Source organism: Enoplosus armatus, chromosome 2 (genome assembly GCF_043641665.1).
Source record: "Enoplosus armatus isolate fEnoArm2 chromosome 2, fEnoArm2.hap1, whole genome shotgun sequence".
Lineage (NCBI taxonomy): Eukaryota > Metazoa > Chordata > Actinopteri > Centrarchiformes > Enoplosidae > Enoplosus > Enoplosus armatus.
The window spans coordinates 5,542,744-5,562,355 of NC_092181.1; the positions used below are offsets into that span (position 1 = coordinate 5,542,744).

General features: G+C 42.5%; 1 protein-coding gene across 1 annotated transcript; it reads right to left on the reverse strand.

The window, feature by feature from the left end:
* Positions 1-11,197: 11,197 nt before the first annotated feature.
* On the reverse strand, positions 11,198-19,365 carry LOC139298248 (uncharacterized). Its single transcript, XM_070921122.1, has 5 exons — positions 19,044-19,365; positions 17,943-18,061; positions 17,652-17,760; positions 16,328-17,399; positions 11,198-11,890 (listed from the first exon to the last, which is right to left on the reverse strand). The coding sequence occupies exons 1-5, from the start codon at positions 19,303-19,305 to the stop codon at positions 11,713-11,715; spliced, it is 1,740 nt and encodes a 579-aa protein (XP_070777223.1). The 5' UTR covers positions 19,306-19,365; the 3' UTR covers positions 11,198-11,712.
* Positions 19,366-19,612: the final 247 nt, after the last annotated feature.

Below are 19,612 nucleotides of genomic sequence, written 5' to 3' on the forward strand. Positions count from 1 at the left end.
GAGGGATGAGCATCACTTCGGGGACCTGGCGGCAGTGCACTGGAGTAGATTAAGAGGGAAAATTATTTATAAATTTCCCTTCAATTATTTATTGAGCAATTCCTCCCAGTGTTTACTCAGGGGTTATTAAATATTATGCTGCTAAGCAACTCAAAAGACAGAATCGTCAGAGGACATCCCAGGATACTTTTAATTCCAGCGCTCGCAGAACTCACAGTGCTTCCACAACCAGTGTTCAGAATGCAATTAAAGGAGCGGCTGCTCAATCAATTTTCCCGCCATTTCACCGTTTTCCTCCTCTCTTTCTCTCTTTCTGTTTTTCATTTGTGTTCTGCAAAGAAAATACACCAAACACAGTGTGGAACTGTCTGTGTGTGTGTGTGTGTGTTCGTACACAGACACTCGTGTATGCGTGGCTGAGAAGTAATGGAATAACTGGGACTCAGCTAATCCGATCTGTCTCTCTTTCTCCATCTCCAGCCCCTGTCTTCCTCTCTCTATCGCACCCCCTCAGTACATTGAGAGACAGACCTCTGTCTGCTGGCTCAGAGACCGTCAATAGTTTGTCCAGATAGTGGCAGCAGGCTTAGCCAGGGAGAGGAAATGTAGCCTTGGATTTTGTCCTTCTTGGCTCCCACAACAAGCCATCTAATAGGTTTTGGTAAGAGGGAGAGAGAGAGAGAGAGACAGAGAGAGAGGGAGAGAGAGAGAGGGAGAGAGAGAGAGAGAGAGAGGGAGAGAGAGAGAGAGAGAGAGAGGGAGAGAGAGAGAGAGAGAGGGAGAGAACCTTTAGCCAGACAGTAGATGAACATTACGCAGCTAAAGCAGTCTAAATCATCCTGGCTGACACTGATAACACACACATACGGACATGTGCACACACATAGTTCATCCTACTTGTGTCTCCTACAAATAGCCACTTTTAGACACACACACACACACACACACCCTGAGGGAGAAAAATTCACGTCAAACTGACCACATTTTCATTCCACATAGAGAAAAGCTCAAAGGGAAGTGTGTGTTTGACATTTCTTCAGCCACTCTTACTGCTTGTTGCCCCTTGTAGGGATTCATTTCATCTGCTCTGTTCCCTCGCAAGTGAGAGAAAAAAGGAGCTGAGGTGTGTGTCGGTCTGTGTGTGTGTGTGTGTGTGTGTGTGTCCTTTTGCTTTGGGTGGCTCACTTTACCGACAGAGAAAAGGGGGAAAACACAAACCATAGCTATCATCACTCTCCACTCTCACCCACACTCACAGTCTGTCTTGCCTCTCCTCCCTGACTTTGCTTTGCTATCGCACGTGTGTGTGAGTGTGTGTGTGAGTGTGTGTGTGTGTGTGTGTGTGTGTGTGTTACAGTTCGTGTGTGTGTGGCCAGAGGGTAGAACACTTCACAAAGCAGAAAAAAACAATAAGTTGGAAAAGACGAAGCGAGAGGAGGCAGTAGGTGTAAAGAAAAAATGCCATCTGCTTGATAGCTGGAGAAATCAGAGCCAGAGACAAGATTAGTGTGTTTTTGTTTGTGTACGTGTGTGTGATGTCATGTCAGTTTATGTCGACAAGGTTTGCTCCAAATGACACTCACGCATATACGCGCACACACACACACACACACACACACACAGCTCAATCAACACACAGAAGAGAAGGCTGGTGGTCTCACATTTCAATGGAGCAACACTGACCCCTACTGAATGCAGCCATTCTTATGTATAGTATAGTATCAGAATGATTCTCCTAATCACAGCATTTCATACCAAGCCTGGACTCAAGAAATAATAGGTTTTCAAGAGCACATTTCCATGTACAGCAATCATTCACTTGAAGGGACTCTTCAGTTTCACACTTTCCATCTGAACAGCCGAGGATAATCAGGTTGACAGGTGATGCTATGTTCTTGCAGGTGCATCACTGTGACTCAACAATAACAATTAGAGTGGGTTTTAATGAACAACCACTAGGAATGTGAGAGATTCTCTTTGAGGATTGCTCCTGCACTCTCCCGTCCTTTCTCTTCCTCCTTTCTTCTCTTCTTCTCGTTCTTGCGCCAAGCTGTTAAAGGCCACGTTTACCGTGTTTGGTTTCAGTGGAATAAACTTTTAATGACCTCCGTCCCCGCTCTCTTCAAAAGTAATGATTGTTCAGGAGCGTGAGCCGGTGCATTTCTCGCGCCGCGCTCGAGGAGCACTGACGACATTTTCAAATGGCAGTTTGGGGATTCGGCTGCAATCTCTCGGCTGATTGAACCTCTAATGTCAGTCTGTTTTTGATTTGTGTTGTGGCGCGTGTGTGTGAGCCTGAGTCGGACAGGAAGACGGGTTTGCTAAAATACCAATAAAAATGAGCAGTGGATGGAGCAAGCCCTACTTAAAATCTTTCAGTTTTATTAATATTAATAAAGACACATGGTAATGTTTCCTCTTTTTGATCTGATTTCATTGATGCTCACTTCTTGCATATTTTTAGGAGACTATTAACAGTAATAAAAATATCATTACATTATTTTTCCCCCAAAATAATGCAGAGAGGTGGGTATTCCAGCCCTGAGAAGTAGAAGATGAGACAGAATGTATATACCCATACCCAGGGGAATAAAGTCAGTTTAAGCTTATGGCTCTTAGCTTAGGCGACTCAGGTGAATGTATCAACATTTTTATCAGCTCCTTTCATCTGGATTTTGACAGCTGGAAAGTAATAAGACAAGTTAGAAAATCAACCTGAAACAATAAAAGTGAGGATTTTGAAAAGTGAAGGGGGACATGTCCTTCTATCCCCAGTGGAAATTGTGCCCTTGGATAGAGCACAAATGGAGCTGTGATATCTTCAACACTCTGGTTGAAGTATGTCTGAAGCTTTCAGACCTTTTTCAGGTTGCGTCCTCATTCCAGGAAGTTAGCAGCAGATGTGTAACTCTTGGCATGTGTCCTGTTGTGGTGAAGTTTTCATAAATAATTATATTATTTTGTTTAGTTTAGTTTGAAAGTGTTGACTAAATGGAATGATGTAAATTAATACCCCCCAAAAGTCAGAATACCACCAAAACGACATTCCCATCGGCCTCAACTATACTTTGTGTTTATTGCTAATTAGCAAATGTTAGCATGTTAAACTAAGATGGTGAATATGGTATAAACATTAAATCTGTTTTTAGCATGCTGACGTTAGCATTTAGCTCAAAGCACACAAACTTTTTACAAAAGCTAAATATTGCCATAAAATACAAAGTTATAAACTGTTGTTGAACTGTTGGAGGTGTACGTTTACAATAAATGAACGTCTCTACTGTTTTGTAGAGATACATGTTTACCATAAAAAAAAAGTTATGTTTCTGGGTGGGACTGTTAATGGGTCAAATAAGAATCTGGTAAGTTTGGACATATATGCATGAATATACCGTACAGACACATACACGCTCAATCACTCCTCGAGTAAAGGAGAAAAAAAGACAAGAAATAAATCCACTCCCTACAAGTGTAAATATATTTAAAAATCACTAGGTGCTGTGTTACTGCAGACACACAAGTGGCATTTTCAGCTTCTTGACAAGGAGACAGAGAAAGTAGTTAAACAGAATAATTAAACCGCTGCCTGATGACTGTGGCGACAGGAGCCGCTGTCTTTTGGGAGTGTGGGTGGGTATGTGCCTACAGCTAAACGAGTGTGGAAATGACAAGTCAGAATGGCACTTTTCAATGTGCTGGGTCCTCGTAGTGCTGCTGCTGCTGCTACCAGCAGAGTAATCCTATGCTTGGCCGACAATGTTGAGTGAGCACAATGACAATAAATGCATTGATCACTGATCACTCAGTTTCCCACAAACGAAGACAAAGAGAGAAAAACCTGAAAGCTCAAGACACGATATATAAAGGCTGGACAACATGATGAAAACACAACATGAAAAGGGAACACAGACGCTGACGCAGCCAAGTTATATCAGGTTGAACGCCAATGAGAATAGACAAACACAGACATCACGGTTTGGACAGAGGAGGTTTTCAAAGCAACTTTAGACAATTAATAGAGCGAAACAGCAAAAGAAGCCAATGCCCAAACTGCCGAGGATTTATTAGTGAAACTGCATTAAAATTCAGTGAGTGAGAATTGTTTCACTTGTGCAAATATTGTGTCCATAACAACTTGAAGAAATTTTATCAGCAAAGACTTACAATGGTCAGTCACAAAATGATAGAATTGATCCACAACCTATCTAGCAGTGTCAAACTGGACTGTACATAAAGAACTTTTCAGTGTTGGAATTTATGGCAGGGCTACGAGTGGAATACTATTTGTATCCAAGCCCAATGCACAAAGATGAATCATTTGAAGTAAGTAAGATGATAAATATATGATGGAGAAAGGAAGCCTAGTGTTGAATGTGTGGTGAAATGGACAGACATCTTCAATGGAATTCAATAGGACCTCTTGCATTGTCTTTATGATAGAAGAGCTGGATACCAATCCAAGGTGGACTGAAGCTGTTCTTTTACTATTAAGAACTTGGATTAAACAGGTTGCGTACAGTGGGTTCATCAGAGCTATGGGGGCTCTGCAGCTGGAAATGAAGTTGATAGTACATTTGTGGGAGAGAAAGCAAAAAACAATGAGCTGAAGCATGCAAGGGCAACACTATAGTAGAGTGATAATTCTCTGTGGGGTCACTACGAGTGACCCCTTTCACATTACGTAGAGTCATTTGATCCACTCTGAACATAAACACATTGAATAGTGCAGCTTTAAAGGATAAAGCAAGTACTGTCAACAAATCCCGTGAAAAGACCAAAACCACTAATGTGTTAGTCGGCCCCTAGTCTAACTCACAGGATGTAGGCTGTTGGTATAAGTCTGCCATTGGCCGACTATTTCAGTCGGAACTCTCCTCCCCTTCCGCTGTTTTCTGCCCCTAAACCAGAATGATAATGGATTCAGCCACACCTTTCTCCAGCACTGACACAGCGCTGAAACAAAGTGTAGGGATAGGTCTGGCTATGCGAGACTAGTCTGTCCCAGGCCTATCTGTGGCACTCAGCCGTGAGCTCATTCAGTCCAGCTGAAGACAAATCTTTAAAAACAGGTAACAAATATATAGGTTCTTTATTTCCTAAAGCAGCTGGGCACTGTAGTTTCTAGCAAATGTTACCCAAACAGGAGTAAATAGTGCATTTGTTGGGGGACTGTTTTTAGCTTTACACATTTGGTGCACAAGTGAGTACTTGCGGCAGCAGGATGGTGTAGGTGCAACTGAATCGAAATAAACTACAGTGCCAGTGTTCATCGTAATAAAAAGGAACATGCCTCTCACTCCAGAGGTGTGGCTCACTGATATGTTTTGAATTGTTTTTGGGAAACAATGGAGGTCTATGGCACAGAGGCACAGAAAACATGGGGCCAGGTGGTATTCCAGCATAGGAGGTGTGGTTAGTTTATAGGTGTGTGGGCAAATAATTTAACATGCCATGTGCAGTCATGTGTGTATAAGAGGGTATACACATAATGCTCAGAGGTGATTGGACAGGGTTTTTTGCTCCAGGGCCACCATAACACATTACACTGGCCTTGTACCCAATAATATCTTAACATTCATATAATTGTCTAAATATAAATCTCAGTTAATACCTCTTTATATTGCCTCACATATTCAAGGACAAAATGAAATCACATTACTACTGAGAGAAAAACACTGCAGGCCCTCAGACTCCTTTCAAAGGCCTTGTTAACAAGGATCCGGCCTGACCCTGTGCTGCTCTGGTCAATGCCAAAAGGTTCTCTGTGGAGACGTGTATAATAAATCAGACATGTAAGGCCCTTAAAATTACTGTTACAATACATTCTAGTAATTATGAGGGTGAGGTGGGGATATTTAGGCTTTGAGGTTTCTTCTTGTATGAAGAGTAGATTTTTCTGTTACTTTGTCCGTCCCACTGTACAGTAGGTGCACTTACACACACAGCAAGACAGGTTATGTGATTTTAGAAGCTTCTGCCAGACTTGAAGGACAAACAAGTGTCAAACTGTGAGACTGGCAGGGAAACAGTCCAGCACAGCTATTATTACACACACACACACACACACACTCGCACACACACACTGTGATAAAAGATGTGCATGGCTGTCCATTGACAATGACAGTGTGAACCCCACTGGTATGCTTGACTCTTGTTCTCACTCTCTTTCCCAGGTAACACTTTCTATGACGTCCGTGTGTAGAACACTTATGCTTTCAGAATCATTTCAGAGATGTTGTATGAAAAGTCAACACGCGGAGGCTTTACATAAAATCACAACAATAAAGTGGAACTCCACTGATTTTACACATCAAAGTCTGTTTGCCGTTGTTGGGGAATACTACTGCGTAAGTGGAAAGAGTGGGAGCTGCTCAAAGTCTGAAAAATTGCCTCAAGTGACTCAGCGTAGTTGGGTCTGACGACTACAAGTTTGAAATTGAAAAAAATCTCGGGGTGTGGTGTTATAAAGTTGGGATCTTATCAGACCTCTGTAGCTCGCCCCTCACCTCGGCTTGAAGTCAGTGGCTCGAGGCTGCAATAGCCGCCGGTGGCATAAACACACTCGAATCTCCGGCCGAACTGTCAAGCGGTCGAGTTGCATTGTGGGTAATGTAAGCACCGGGTTTTGACAACGAAGAAATATTGTCATATTGCAATTTTTAGCCACATTAGCAGTGTGGCTAAAAATTCCAGATTTAGGTATCTCAAAAACTGTTGCATGGATTGCCAAATTTAGTACAGACGTTCATGGTGCCCACAGTATAAACACTTTGGGTTATGACCAAATACCTTGCAAGTAATGGCATTCCCATCAACCTCAGCTGTACTTTGTATTTATTGCTAAACTAAGACGTAAACACGGGATGCATGTTAGCATTGTCATTGCGAGCATGTCAGAAAAGATTTACAAAATGCTGCAGATCTGCATTCACTATCTGGTCAACATCTTAATCCATTTAAACATCAAACTGATCATTTGTCATCACCAATCTCAGCGTGCACTATGAAAACAAGGGGTGCTGAAACTTTTCTGTCAGCATCAACGCCGCCTCCTCGCTGAGATACGAGTCTCTGTGAAAAGTGTCATGAAGCAGAAAGGCCAAAATGAGAAGCTCTCTGAAGGTATTCTCTAAATGTTTGTGATTCCAGTCCCCGTTCATAGTATCGTACAAGAAACAAGAAAAGTAATGCCAACTTCATAGCTACACTTATTCTTTCATACACAACAAAAAGAAGGCGAAGCTCAAGGCCTTAAACCCTCCTCTTAATGGATTTAGCAGACTTACAACAAATGGGAATAAAAGTTAGAATGAAGAACACATCAAAGTTCAATTTCTTCTGCCTGAGCTGCTTTTATGAAATATGAAGGTGTTATGAATAAGGCACACTAGCCTAGCAACACTTGGCATAAATCTTCCACAGTGCACTCCGTAGCCTGTTAAGCACTGAATTTAATATTGCAATGATTTGACACAGAAGAGAAAAGAAGATGTTTCAAGTGGGAAGAGACGTGATTTTCCAAGTCCAGCCAGGCACTGCTAATACCATTGATGGCCTTGTAAATTTATCACGGGGGGAAAGGATGAAAATTCCATGAGATATCTGGAATTTGGGATGGAAATTATCACAAAACTGTAATTCTTTGTCTTCTTATTTCCAGTGGCATTATCCTTTGAAACCTTCTGGCTGCTTTCTTTCTTGTCTGTCCTTTTTCTCATTTTCCTTTGTCTCTCTCAGCTCAGGGACACGTTAACAGTCTCTATAATGACAGGCAGTGGCTAAAAACCATTAGACAGTACTGAGCTGCACACGTTACAATTTTAAACATATTAAAAAACAGTGGGACATCTGAAGGCAAAGGCGAAACCAGTCTCGATTGTGAAGGAATACACTGGAGGCTCTTGTGTGAGGGGGCCTTAACTTAAGTTAAGTAACTTAACTTCACTTATTTTTATTTAGAATAACTTTTTAGATATTTCTATTTGATTTCATATTTTAGATTTGTGAGTTTTGTTAAATAAAAAAAAATCAAATTGTTTCACCAGGTTTAGGCACAAAAACAACTTTAGGGGTTAGGTTTAGGGAAAGGGAAAGATCGGGGTTTAGGCTAAAAGAAGCACTTGGTTGAGGTTAGGGAAACGTTGCGGTTTGGGTTAAAATATTACTTTGTTAAAGGTTGGAGATCGCTGTCGTCATGGTTACTACAATAAACACGTGGTTACGGTTAGGGAACAATTGTGGCCATTTTTTAAAATGTTAAAGTAATGTTAAAGTCTGATGTTTTGTTGACCCACCTCACTATGTGGACTTCGTTGCTTTGACTTCCTCTTTAGCTCCCGCCATAACCACTGCAGCCGCTAGAGAGCTTTGGCACTTTTTTGGCACTGAAACGTTTCTGCCAACATCTTCTTGGGAGGACAGTCTTGTATTTTCCCCATTTTGTTATGCTTGCCATACATGTATATATTATTTATAATTTATAAGAGTATTGCAGTTCTTCTGTAAGTGAAGGGGACGGTCCAAAGAAAATATCAATAACTCTAATAAAAGTGAAAAATACCTGTACACCCACGACAGCAATCCCAGAAATGGAGAGAACTCTGTTATCCAGTCAATAATGGTAGCATTGTCCGCACACTTCACAACAAACTATAATGTGACTACATATTGGGAGGAAATCAACAGTCTTTCAGAGAGGTGCACAGAGAGCAGCCTACTGCTCAACGCCAGCGAAACCAAGGAGCTGATCATTGATTTTAGAGGAGGAGACGACACACAGCCCCGTCTACATGAGTGGAGCTGAGATGGAGGAGGTGAACAGTTCCAGGTTCCTGGGAATAAGCATCACCGAGAACCTGTCATGGTCATCTCACATCTCCACCTCGGTTAAGAAAGCTCAGCAACGGCTGAACTTAAGAAAGTAAAATTCCCGAACGAAGTTCTCATCAGCTTTCACAGAAGGAGCAATAGAAAGCACACTGACTGGAAACATTACAAATTGGCATGGAATGTGCACAACCCAGGACCCAGGAGGGCTCTGCAGCGGGTGACCAAATATCATTGGTACCCATCTACCAAGCATCAGTGATATCAGAGAGGTGAGGTGCCTGCTAAGGATACTAAGAGACCATACCCACCCCAGCTACAGCCTGTTGACCCTGCTGCCATCTGGCAAGCGATGTAGAAGTATCCGGTGCCGTACCACCAGGCTCCAGAGCAGCTTCTTTCCCCAGGCAGTGAGACTTTCAAATTCATCCCCCTCACTCCATCAAAATGAATAGTTTTTTGTTATGTTTGTTTGTACGTGTGTTGCTTGTGTGTGTGTGTGTGGCATACTACAGGGACTACAGATGTACATTTCGCTATACAACCTTGTGTTGTAAAATGACCACTTAACCCTTGAATCCTTTGCCACATGCCCCATTGAGTTTCGAATTTGCACAAGCAAGTGTTCCACGACTGTTCAGATCCACTGAATCTCTTTTGTACAACCTTCTCCAGTATGTTTTCTTTTTCTGAAACAGCAGCTTAGCTTGAAGTAGCTTTTAGATATTGCCGAAGGAAAAGCCAAACAGAAACACAGTCTCTTATTCCTCACAATGCTCGCTATAGTGTGGCTAATGATTCACTGAAAGGCCAGAAAAAAAAAAGAGTCTGCACAAAGAACAGGAAACGTGACCACATGAGGAGGCTAAAGAGCAGAGGAATGGGAAATGAAAATGTTTTGAGGGGTGTTACTTTTTAAAAGTAATCAAACATCTTCAGAAGAAATGCTTTCGTCAGAGTGGTCCAATTAGAGGAAAACTATTCACACGAGCTTAATGCATACTGTAGCTGGTTCATCTTATCACTTTCATACACAGACAAAAGGTGCATATTGGCTAGCATACAGGAATATGTTTACTCCCACACACGCTCTCAACTGAGAGCCAACATGCTGGTTTCACAATCCCCTCACACAGCCGCCACTATCTATTATGCTCACTGCAGATTCAGCTGAGTAGATATTTTACTCTATTGCTCATCATAGATAACTTCTCTTGTTATTGGGTTCAAACATCAAAGAGAAAAGATATCATCTAAAACAGAAGCACTGCTTTAATCCACATTTTCTCTCTCACTCACTCACACAGAGAGAGAGAGAGAGTGAGAGTTTAGCCTCAGCTTTTACCTCACCTTGAAAATAAGATTAAAATGTTATCGGTTGTACCACCTGCACAGTGCAGCTCAGACTCTAACTGCAGATACAACACATCAAGGTTAATCCTGAACATGAGATATGTAATGCACACACAGGATCGGGCACACAGATCGACTAAAACAGTGTCTACAGACTCTTCTAACTATGAATAGTTACTCTAATGGAAAGATTTTCTTTAAGAGTACTCGTCTATTCCATTAATACATTAGCAGCCAGACAAGAGGACTAATATCGTCTGAAAATCTCTGCCATGGTCCTGATATTTGCACAAAGTTAGGTGAAAGGCTGACACCAAGTGGTCAGTTAAGATACTGTTATAGTTTTTTCTTGAGGTGACAAGAGCTGTATTTAATCAACAATTATTTTCATCACTCACGACACGTCATCTTAGTGCTGTCAGTTCTATGAAAGATGCAGGATTTCAGCATTTTAATACAGCAATCTTGGCAGAAACAAATCATACTCCTGTTTTAACAAAGCAGATCTTCGATGTTTTAAATATTTTGAAATTCTGTTTTGCTCGTATTTACCAAACTCTTGAGAATTACACTTGAGTCCTCCAAAGAGCCAATTTAGGAGTAAAAAAAAGTTCTTCACTGAATGTGAAGAATAGACACATTTATCAAGCTAGAAGCGTAAGAGTAATCATCAAGAGTTCACAGAATCAGAGCAGAAGTTGCCAATCACTGGCAATCATGGGTTTTTTCTTGTTTTGTTTTGTTTTGACATGTGATTTGCTTATGAAATAATACTATAAAATTAATCCTATAAAAAAAGTAATAACCAATCAGTGACCAGGATTTACCCAACAGCTGCCCCCATTGTTTGTTCTTTTCTAAGGAAATCTGCAATTTCAATTTTTTAAAAAAGCTCATTTTATTTTTTTTTCCATACTTACTATCTCCAGTAGCAATTAACATGAGAAATTAACATTCTAATATATTTATAATATATAAATACATAAATAGAGATAAAATAATATGAAATTGGGGGACGTGGAAACAAAGAAAACCAAACCAGAAATACAGAAAAAGGGGCGTAACATACTGTGAAGTTAAATGCAAATAAGCTAAAACTACACTGTTCTGAATTATAATAGTGACGTATTATTCATTGTAAGTCATGACTAATGATGAACATGTCTAAGTGGGTCCTGATCCATGGTCAAATATACACTAAGTACCTTTGTGCTCACAGGCATGGTGCAATTGATGTAATGGAAAAGTTTGAAGTATTCACGGAATAAATAGCTATTTATTGACCAAAAGTAACAATTGACCTATCTCTGCAGATGATACTGTTCACAACACACTGATATTCATCCTCTAATAACACTACAACACCTTCGTAAGTTACTAGATGAACCCTTGTGGAATGCAAAGAAGAACTCGGGACAATCACTTCAAGAGGCGAGTACACAAGAATGCAATGCGTCACAGCAACAGTATTACATCTTGATCTAAAAGACACAAACACACCAAGCTTGTCTTTTTCTCACTGGCTGTCCATCATCATACATCCAGATGGATCCTCTGGTGGCGTTTCAGGTTACATTTCTGGGTGAAGCGCTTGCCGCAAGCCAAGCAGCAGTACGGTCTCTCTCCGGTGTGGACCCGCCGGTGGGCCTTGAGGTTGCTCAGCTTGGTGAAGCTGCGACCACAGAGGGAGCAGCAGAACGGCCGCTCGCCCGTGTGAGTCTGCAAGTGGGCCTTCAGGTTGCTGGGGTGGGGGAAGCACTTCCCACACTGGCCACAACGCAGGAGGTGCCTGGGCCCGACGTGAGGGTGAGAGTCTGGATAAGGTAAGGGGTTGGTGTGGTGAGAGTTGGCAGACTGATGTTGGGTTTTGATGCTAGCCCACGGCGCACCAGTTCGGTTGTGTGCGGTGGCTTGTTTGTCGCCCAGGTGAGCTCGCTGGACTGAGAGCGGAGGAGGAGCGGCTTTAGATGTAGAGGGAATTCTGTTGAGGGGATTTAAGTTTACAACCTGAGTGTGAGCTATAGACAGTGCTGCTGCGGTGCTGTTCGGGAGCGTGTGAGGGGGCTTTTTCATCGGCCGGTGGAGGTGCTGTATGGCAGCTTGCAATCTGAGGCCTGTACCCACTTTGGAATGCAGCTTCATAACCTCCTGCACAGTGGCTTTATGGGAAATGTGGTTCTGCTTGAGTGCTTCCGAACGCACCCTGTGCTGTTTTACTGAACATGAGAAAGATGCCATCCCAGACTTTGTCATTTTCTTTTCTTTATGCTCGCTTTCCACACACCCGTCAGAATCGACAATAACCTCCTGCTTGATTGTCACACCCAATGTATCGCTGTTTTGCAGCATTGCCTCAGGGGACGCGGAGCATGAAATCTGATCTGCACCTGGGACAACCAGAACATTAACATCTGCTGTGACAGAGTTGGACAGCTCATGATCGGTTTGCTTTAGAGAATCACAGTCCTTTTCTGTCGCAAGTCTGTGATTCTGCAGCACTCCAGCCGTCGTGACAGTCCGGCCAGCCCAACCACTGTCCACCTCTAAAGATGGATCCGTAGCCATGCGTGTTTCCTCCTGCTCTTCGGGGAACACATACGCAGTAGAGATCTGTGGGTCTTGCTTGATGACATTCCTCAATAATTCCTCACTGTTCTCTTGAGTCTGTTTTGGTTGTGCCTCAGTCATCTCAGCAGTGCTGTGGGCTTCAGGTCCTGCTTCACCTAGACAATGAATGGATACAGAGATTATATTAATAGCTTCAACTGCCATTTTCAATTGGTAGACAGTTACCAAAAACGCCAGTTGGATGCTGCCACAGCTAGCATAGTCAGCTGACTCGTTTTATAACAAAAAGGTCTGCCTATGTAAGAGGATTGATAAACTAATTCTATTAATCACAGAGGCTAAGAGAGGTCATAGATTTACAGAAAAGTTCTCTTAGTTAAGACAAAATGTTAGTGGCGCAACATAAATTTGAAAAACTGCCTGCATGAGAAGATGTTAACGTTTCTATCCAAATGCCACAGCAGCAAATCAGTCAACTGACTACAGGGGGAAAAATATATATATATATACTTACATGCAGGGCACAATGGAACGTTATACAGCAGTGTAAATAGCCAAATGTGGCTCAGTTAACTCTTTTCTAATAGCTCTATTTATGACAAGTAGACAAGTGACAAGTGTAGGACAATGGCGAAGGAAATCTCATTTTTTTTTAGATAGATAGATGTCCAAACTTAATATGCAAAGAAAACAACAGACCTAGGTGACACAGCATAATACTCACTATCAAGGGTACAGCTCCACCCTTCCAAATGCACAGAAGAACAAGACGGCTTGTTCACTTCCTCTTCCTTCACATCCACCGCTGGCAACGCATCTTCTTCTGTTGTCTGAACAGAACAGAAAACACATCAGAGAATTCTGTGGTTTCATTTTGATTTGTTAAGTTGGATGCTCAGTGCAGAATTTCCCTTTTAGAGCAGATATGCATAAAGCCTCTCAAAGCAACACTGATCCAGCATCGCTGGCACAGTACTTCTGCTCCGAGATCGTCTTGTGACCCCACCTGCGATTTCCTCTCAGGGCTGTGAGTGGCTGTAGGATTGTCTGCTGCCTGTGTCGACTCCGGTGTGACTTCCTGCCTGAGGCTTCTTGTCCACCTTTCCACAGAGTCACCCTCTTGCTTCACACCACAGCCCCTCAAAACGTCTGGAAGAAGGAGTACTGAAGTAGTATAACATAATACAGTGTTTGTTCTTATACCTAAACAATGTCTGTCTGTTCTTACCATCCTGCTGTTCTTTGGGCCTTTCTTCTGCAGTGTCCCTGGACAGTTCCACATCATCCTTGGCACAGTCAACACACTTCCCAGTTTTCCCTCCTTCTTTTCCCCCTTGCTCACTTAATTGTCTCTCAGCCCATTGCAGCTGCATCCTCAAGGACTCCACCTCCTGGTTCCTGCGCTTCACCTCCTCCAGTAAGCCGTCCTCCACCAACCTGGTGACTTCGTACATGGCTGTCTTTACCACAGTCTCCATCACATCCGAGAGCTGGGTCTGGAAAGTGACAACGAGGGTGTCCAGGTCCGACATGGTACAACGTCAGGGTCCGGTGTCTAATAACTGTTACACAACGGAAGTCCGTGTGTTTGAAAAAATAAATAAATAAATAAAAGTGAGGGAGAAAAACTCCGCTTTTTGTTTTATTTCTTGGAAAACTCTACCACAGGTTGTTTAGGTTGTACACCATTATCCCAGAGCAGTCTCTTTTCAACTATACATCCACTTGTTGCTGTGGGTACTTCAGGTAATGAGCACATATATACATATAACATATATTCATTCAATTATAAACGCTGAAATGTCGGACTAACGATGACCAACGGCCTATTTACTGATACGAAACGCCTTTATGTCAATTCAAACTGTAAGCTAGCCAGCTAATGTGACACCTTAGCTTAACGGTAGCATTCGTATGCTAACTAACGTGAACGGCGTCAACCCGTCAACAAATCGTACACAACTACGAATTATATAAACCATAGTCGAGCCCGACGTGTTGATCTATTTGCACTTGGGTTTATTGATTCCACGAGCAACAACTGTTTGGCTTAGCAAATTCACGTGCACTCGTCATTTCACCGAGCTAGCTTTTTGACAATCGCAAGTGGTCCTTGTTTTTGCTCGTGACGTAACATACAACGCAGTACGGTGGCCTGAAGACTCTGAATAACAAAACGCGTATTAAAAAAGGGAAACCCATAGGCTGCGCCAAGCAGTCAGTTTCAACCTCAGCACATTGTTTAAAACAGGAATGTGTTTCAGCTTTTGTTCAACACATTATGGTCCCATACGATCACTCTCTCCTATTATGCCTTATTGAAAGAAGGCAAAGAGTGAGTTAAGATAGATCATGTCTATGATTGATATGGATATCAAATACTATTCTCCATCATTTCCGACTTCTCGACTACTTTTATGGTTTTTGCTTAATCAATAATTTACCTCCCTGAATTCTGAGATGAGGACCAATTGGATATGGAGAGCTCTCTAGGCCCACCTCTGACGTCTATCCAAGTTGCAGTCCAGAACCACCTTCCACCCTTTTTCCATGGAGGTTTCTGATCAACCATCTATTGAAAAAGAGAAACCACTGGAAAGTCACCTAGACTACTATCATTTACGAACCCTACAAATATTTCCCATGTTATCTTCCAAACTCTTGATCACGCACCCTGATGTGTCTTTACTGCCGCGCTCCTCTCCTCATCTGTAACGACAGGACTCATCACTGAGTTGGCCTCTCTTCTCACTTTGCACAATACATCTAGTCCCTCACCTCTCAAACTTCATAGCTCCCCTATGATTTTCCACACTCGCACTTTGGCAAACAAATGCTGTTTGACTCATTAACATTTGCTATTTGGTTGATGTACTTGTATGACTTATTGTGGAGGGGGGGGGGGGGTAGTAAAAAAGGCATTCCCAATGCCCTTTGTTTTTCCCTTTGTCACATGGGATTCATTATAGAAATTAAAGGAATCCTGTGAACATGCACACCCTCACTGTGTACTTCAAAACAGTCTATTGGAAAATGTGTGTTCATTGATAATTGATGGGATTAAAAGTCTTGGCTTTGGCCTCAATTGTTTCATTTATAGAAAACATTCACAGACATAATCTTTTGTTTTATTTTGAATCTGTACTGTAATCACAAGGATACAGCTACTCAGCCTTTTTTCAATTTTACTTAAAGTGAGTATTTATTTCAGTAACAAAATATGCAGTAATAAATGGTTACAAATAAGATGTATTTTATCAAACACGAGAAATGTGTATCTTTGTCATATTTCATACCAACAAAACATTTTTCAATAAAAAAAACAAAGGACTTGGAATTTAAGAAAAGAAAAAAAAATACTTTGGGTTGTTGTGATCTTGATGAAAAGCATCCATGGTTCATAAATAAAAGCATTCCTTTTTAAATCACCTTGTACAACAAACAATCTGAAATTCTCCAATACTCTCTCCCCACACTTCTCTAGTTTTATAGATCTGTCATGTGTTTTCGCTGATGTGACTTCAGATGATCCAGCCGTTTGAAGCTCAGGCCACAGACGGTGCAGCAGTACGGTCGTTCCCCCGTGTGGGTGCGCTGGTGAACCTTCAATATGTCCGCCCGCGTGAAGCTCTTATCACACATGGTGCACCGATGCGGTTTTTCCTGTGTGTGAATTCTCCGGTGCAACTTCAGGTTCCAGAGGCGGCTGAACTTGTTCCCGCATACAGTGCAGCAGTAAGGTTTGTCACCTGTTTGGCCACACTTGTGTGTCTTTAGGTCAGAGAAAGAAGGGAAACCTTTACCACAATGGCTGCAGAGGTGGAGCCCCTGCCCTGAGTGAATCCTCTGGTGGACTTTGAGGTTACAGGCTTGAGTGAATGTCTTTCCACACTGGGTGCAGGAGTATGGTGGCGCTTGTCCGGTGCCTTTGTGTGCCTGCTTGTGGGCCTTTAGTGAAGCCGAATCAGAGAAGGACATGGAGCATTGGTTACAGGTGTGTCTCCTCCCTCCTCTTCCTCCTGCCTGATGCTGCAACCTCTCTCCCAGGTTTAGGGTATCACTGTATACATCTGAGGGTCCATACGTATCCTTTGTGCCATCTAAAGATGGGTCAGCACGATTGCCCTGGCCCCGGATGCTCAACCTGCCGCCTGAATCTCCAGACACATGTTCAGGGTACAGGATACTCTGGTCCTGTAGATACCCTTCTTCGTTGATCAATAAACAGCTGAACTCTCCACTTACATCAATATTAGTCCTTGAGGGTGAGTTTGCAGATGAACCGACCGTGCCGCTTCTATTCCGTGTGGCGCCTGCTTGGTAAGCTTGATGCTCGGCTCCTGCTGGTGCTTCCACATCCCCCTCATAGTGCCCCATGTAACTCAGATCCTCGCCCAGGTGGGATGGTGATCCTTGTAACCCATCCAAATTACCCATGTCTATCATATTGCCGTCTCCATAGCCAGTCTTGTCAAAGCCTCCCAAGTCTTCCATCCCATACCTGCTCTGGAAAAGTGGTTCAGATGGGTCACCTGAGTGACCATCATGGCCTGATTCTGGCCTCTGGTCAAAGCCAGCATTCCAGTTCACATGACACTTTGGGATCTTCTGGTCACTGTAACATTTACTGGGTCCGGGCAGACCTGACGCCTCTGTTTCTGACCAATGAGAGGAGGAAAAGATTTTCAAACAGTTATGGAAATATGGTTACAGGGACAACAATGACACCTTTACCATATGAACACTGAGAATAATTATTCTGAAGCCAGTAAAATAATTTTCCAACAAACCCGTACAGTAGAAATAACTATACACTTACATGTGAAAATGTACAAGATATAAATATGCTTAAAGTGCCCCTCAAAAAATAGTTGTTCTGAATCTGCATAAATGAAGAGACTGACCCTCCAAATGGACTCCCCATCTCTCTTGAGACTCATTAGTTTCTGGCGTGATCCGAAGGGCTTCCTCCTTGAGGAGTCTATCCAGCTTTTCACCCTGTCCACCTGTGGACTGGCAGACAGGCAGAAAGACATCATTAATAGAGTACGTTTAACTCTACTCATATCAAGAGAAACCATAAGCTTGGCCTTAGATCAACAGGCAAAAATCAAAAAAGGTCAAATCAAAATGCCTTTGACTGTGCTTGCAAACACATTTTAAACATTTAACTAGTGTAATAAACTGTCATCTACCTGTGGCACCTTCATGGCACTGTGGGTCTCTTCCGCTTCATGACTAGGTGTCTCTCCATCAGTGCCCTGGGAGCTATTTATCTCTTCTTGTAGCACACTCTCTTGTTTAAGACTTTTCTCTGTAGTAGAAGATATAGATATAGGGAAAAAATATTCAGTTTTCCTTTTTTTATAGAGCGAGGACATTCCCATTTGCATTTGAAGGATTTTGGAAAGCGCAGATGGGTCATACTATCACTTTAAGGTACTTAAAACAGCTTCAGTCAATATGTTGATAATACCTATGGATCAAATGACTAAGTGTTTTGTGAAAGGGGTCGCTCCTCGTGATGAACCCAACAGAGAATGATCTACAGCTCCTCCTTACTCTATTAACCTTTATACTGACTTTCAGCTCACTGTTTTGGTTCGCTCTCACCACTCTGAGTGTAATTTGTGGCCTCAACAGGCAGCTGCCATCACGTAAAGCTCTAAAAACCCACTGTACGCTACCTGCTCAGCACCAAACAGTAGACTAAGTTAGTGACTAGCTGGTGAACACAGTGGAGCATTTAACAGCAAAAGAGACCTAGGTTTCCCTCAGACGTTGGTAGAGACCAAACACAGAGCTAAAAAGAGAGTAAATGTTGAACTTTTTGGCTCTTTAGGTGTTAACTGCTCCCATATGTGCTCCAGCTCGTTGCTGGCTTTGTTTGTCTGCTGTTTGGTGCTGGGCAGGTAGTGTACAGTTGGTTTATCAGAGTTGGTTTATTTTTAAACAGCTGCCTGGTGCTGCTGCAAGCCAAAATAATGAGAAACAGTGCCACTGAAAGACATGAAGACTGTGTAGAGCTGAGGAGACTGAAGAGTTGGGTGGGTTTGTCAGTAAGAGCAGCCCCTTGACATTGAGCTTAAGGGAGTTGCAGAGCACCTTTGTTGAGTTAATGTATGATTAGAGATGATTAGAGATGATTCTCACATATGATTTCCTACTTTTAGTTGTTAGGTAATCAAGAGATTTTGGACATGTAATGCATTAAAAAAGCAGGTGTGCATATAGTAAACCACATGACAAAATGAATGGTGGCTAAATATAAATGTGTTAACACCAGACGGACTCACCTGTCCTGGGTTCTTCTTCACCGGACCCCCCGACTCTTCCGCAGTCAATACATCTGCCCCTCCTGTCACCCTCTCTTTCTTTCCGTCGACCCTCCGACCACTTCAGCCGCCTCTTCAGGGATTCGACCTGGTCCCTGCACCGTGTCACCTCCTCCAAAAAACTGTCCTCCACCAGCCGGGTGATCTCATACATGGCAGCTTTGAAGACCGTTTCCATGACACCAGAAAGTTGGGACTGAAACGTAACTATAGCCTCCGCCATTATACCAACAGTGTGTGATAACTTCGGACAGTCTTTTATTTTCAGTAAACTCAAGAGAAAGCAACGTTCGACTGGCACTTCAAGGACTGTAGCAGTGAGGCATCTGTCGGGCACAGCTAACGTCGGTCTCTTTAAACTGGATGTGCCAGTCTCTTAAACTCGGTTTTCAGTGGAAGTAACGTTAAACAGGTTGTAGACGTATATTAGTTGATCCACATTTACTGTTTAGTTACTTCCATCACACCAAACCTAATGTTAAACAAACCGTAGAGTTGCCTTTAACGTCAACGTTAGCTAGCTAGCTTGC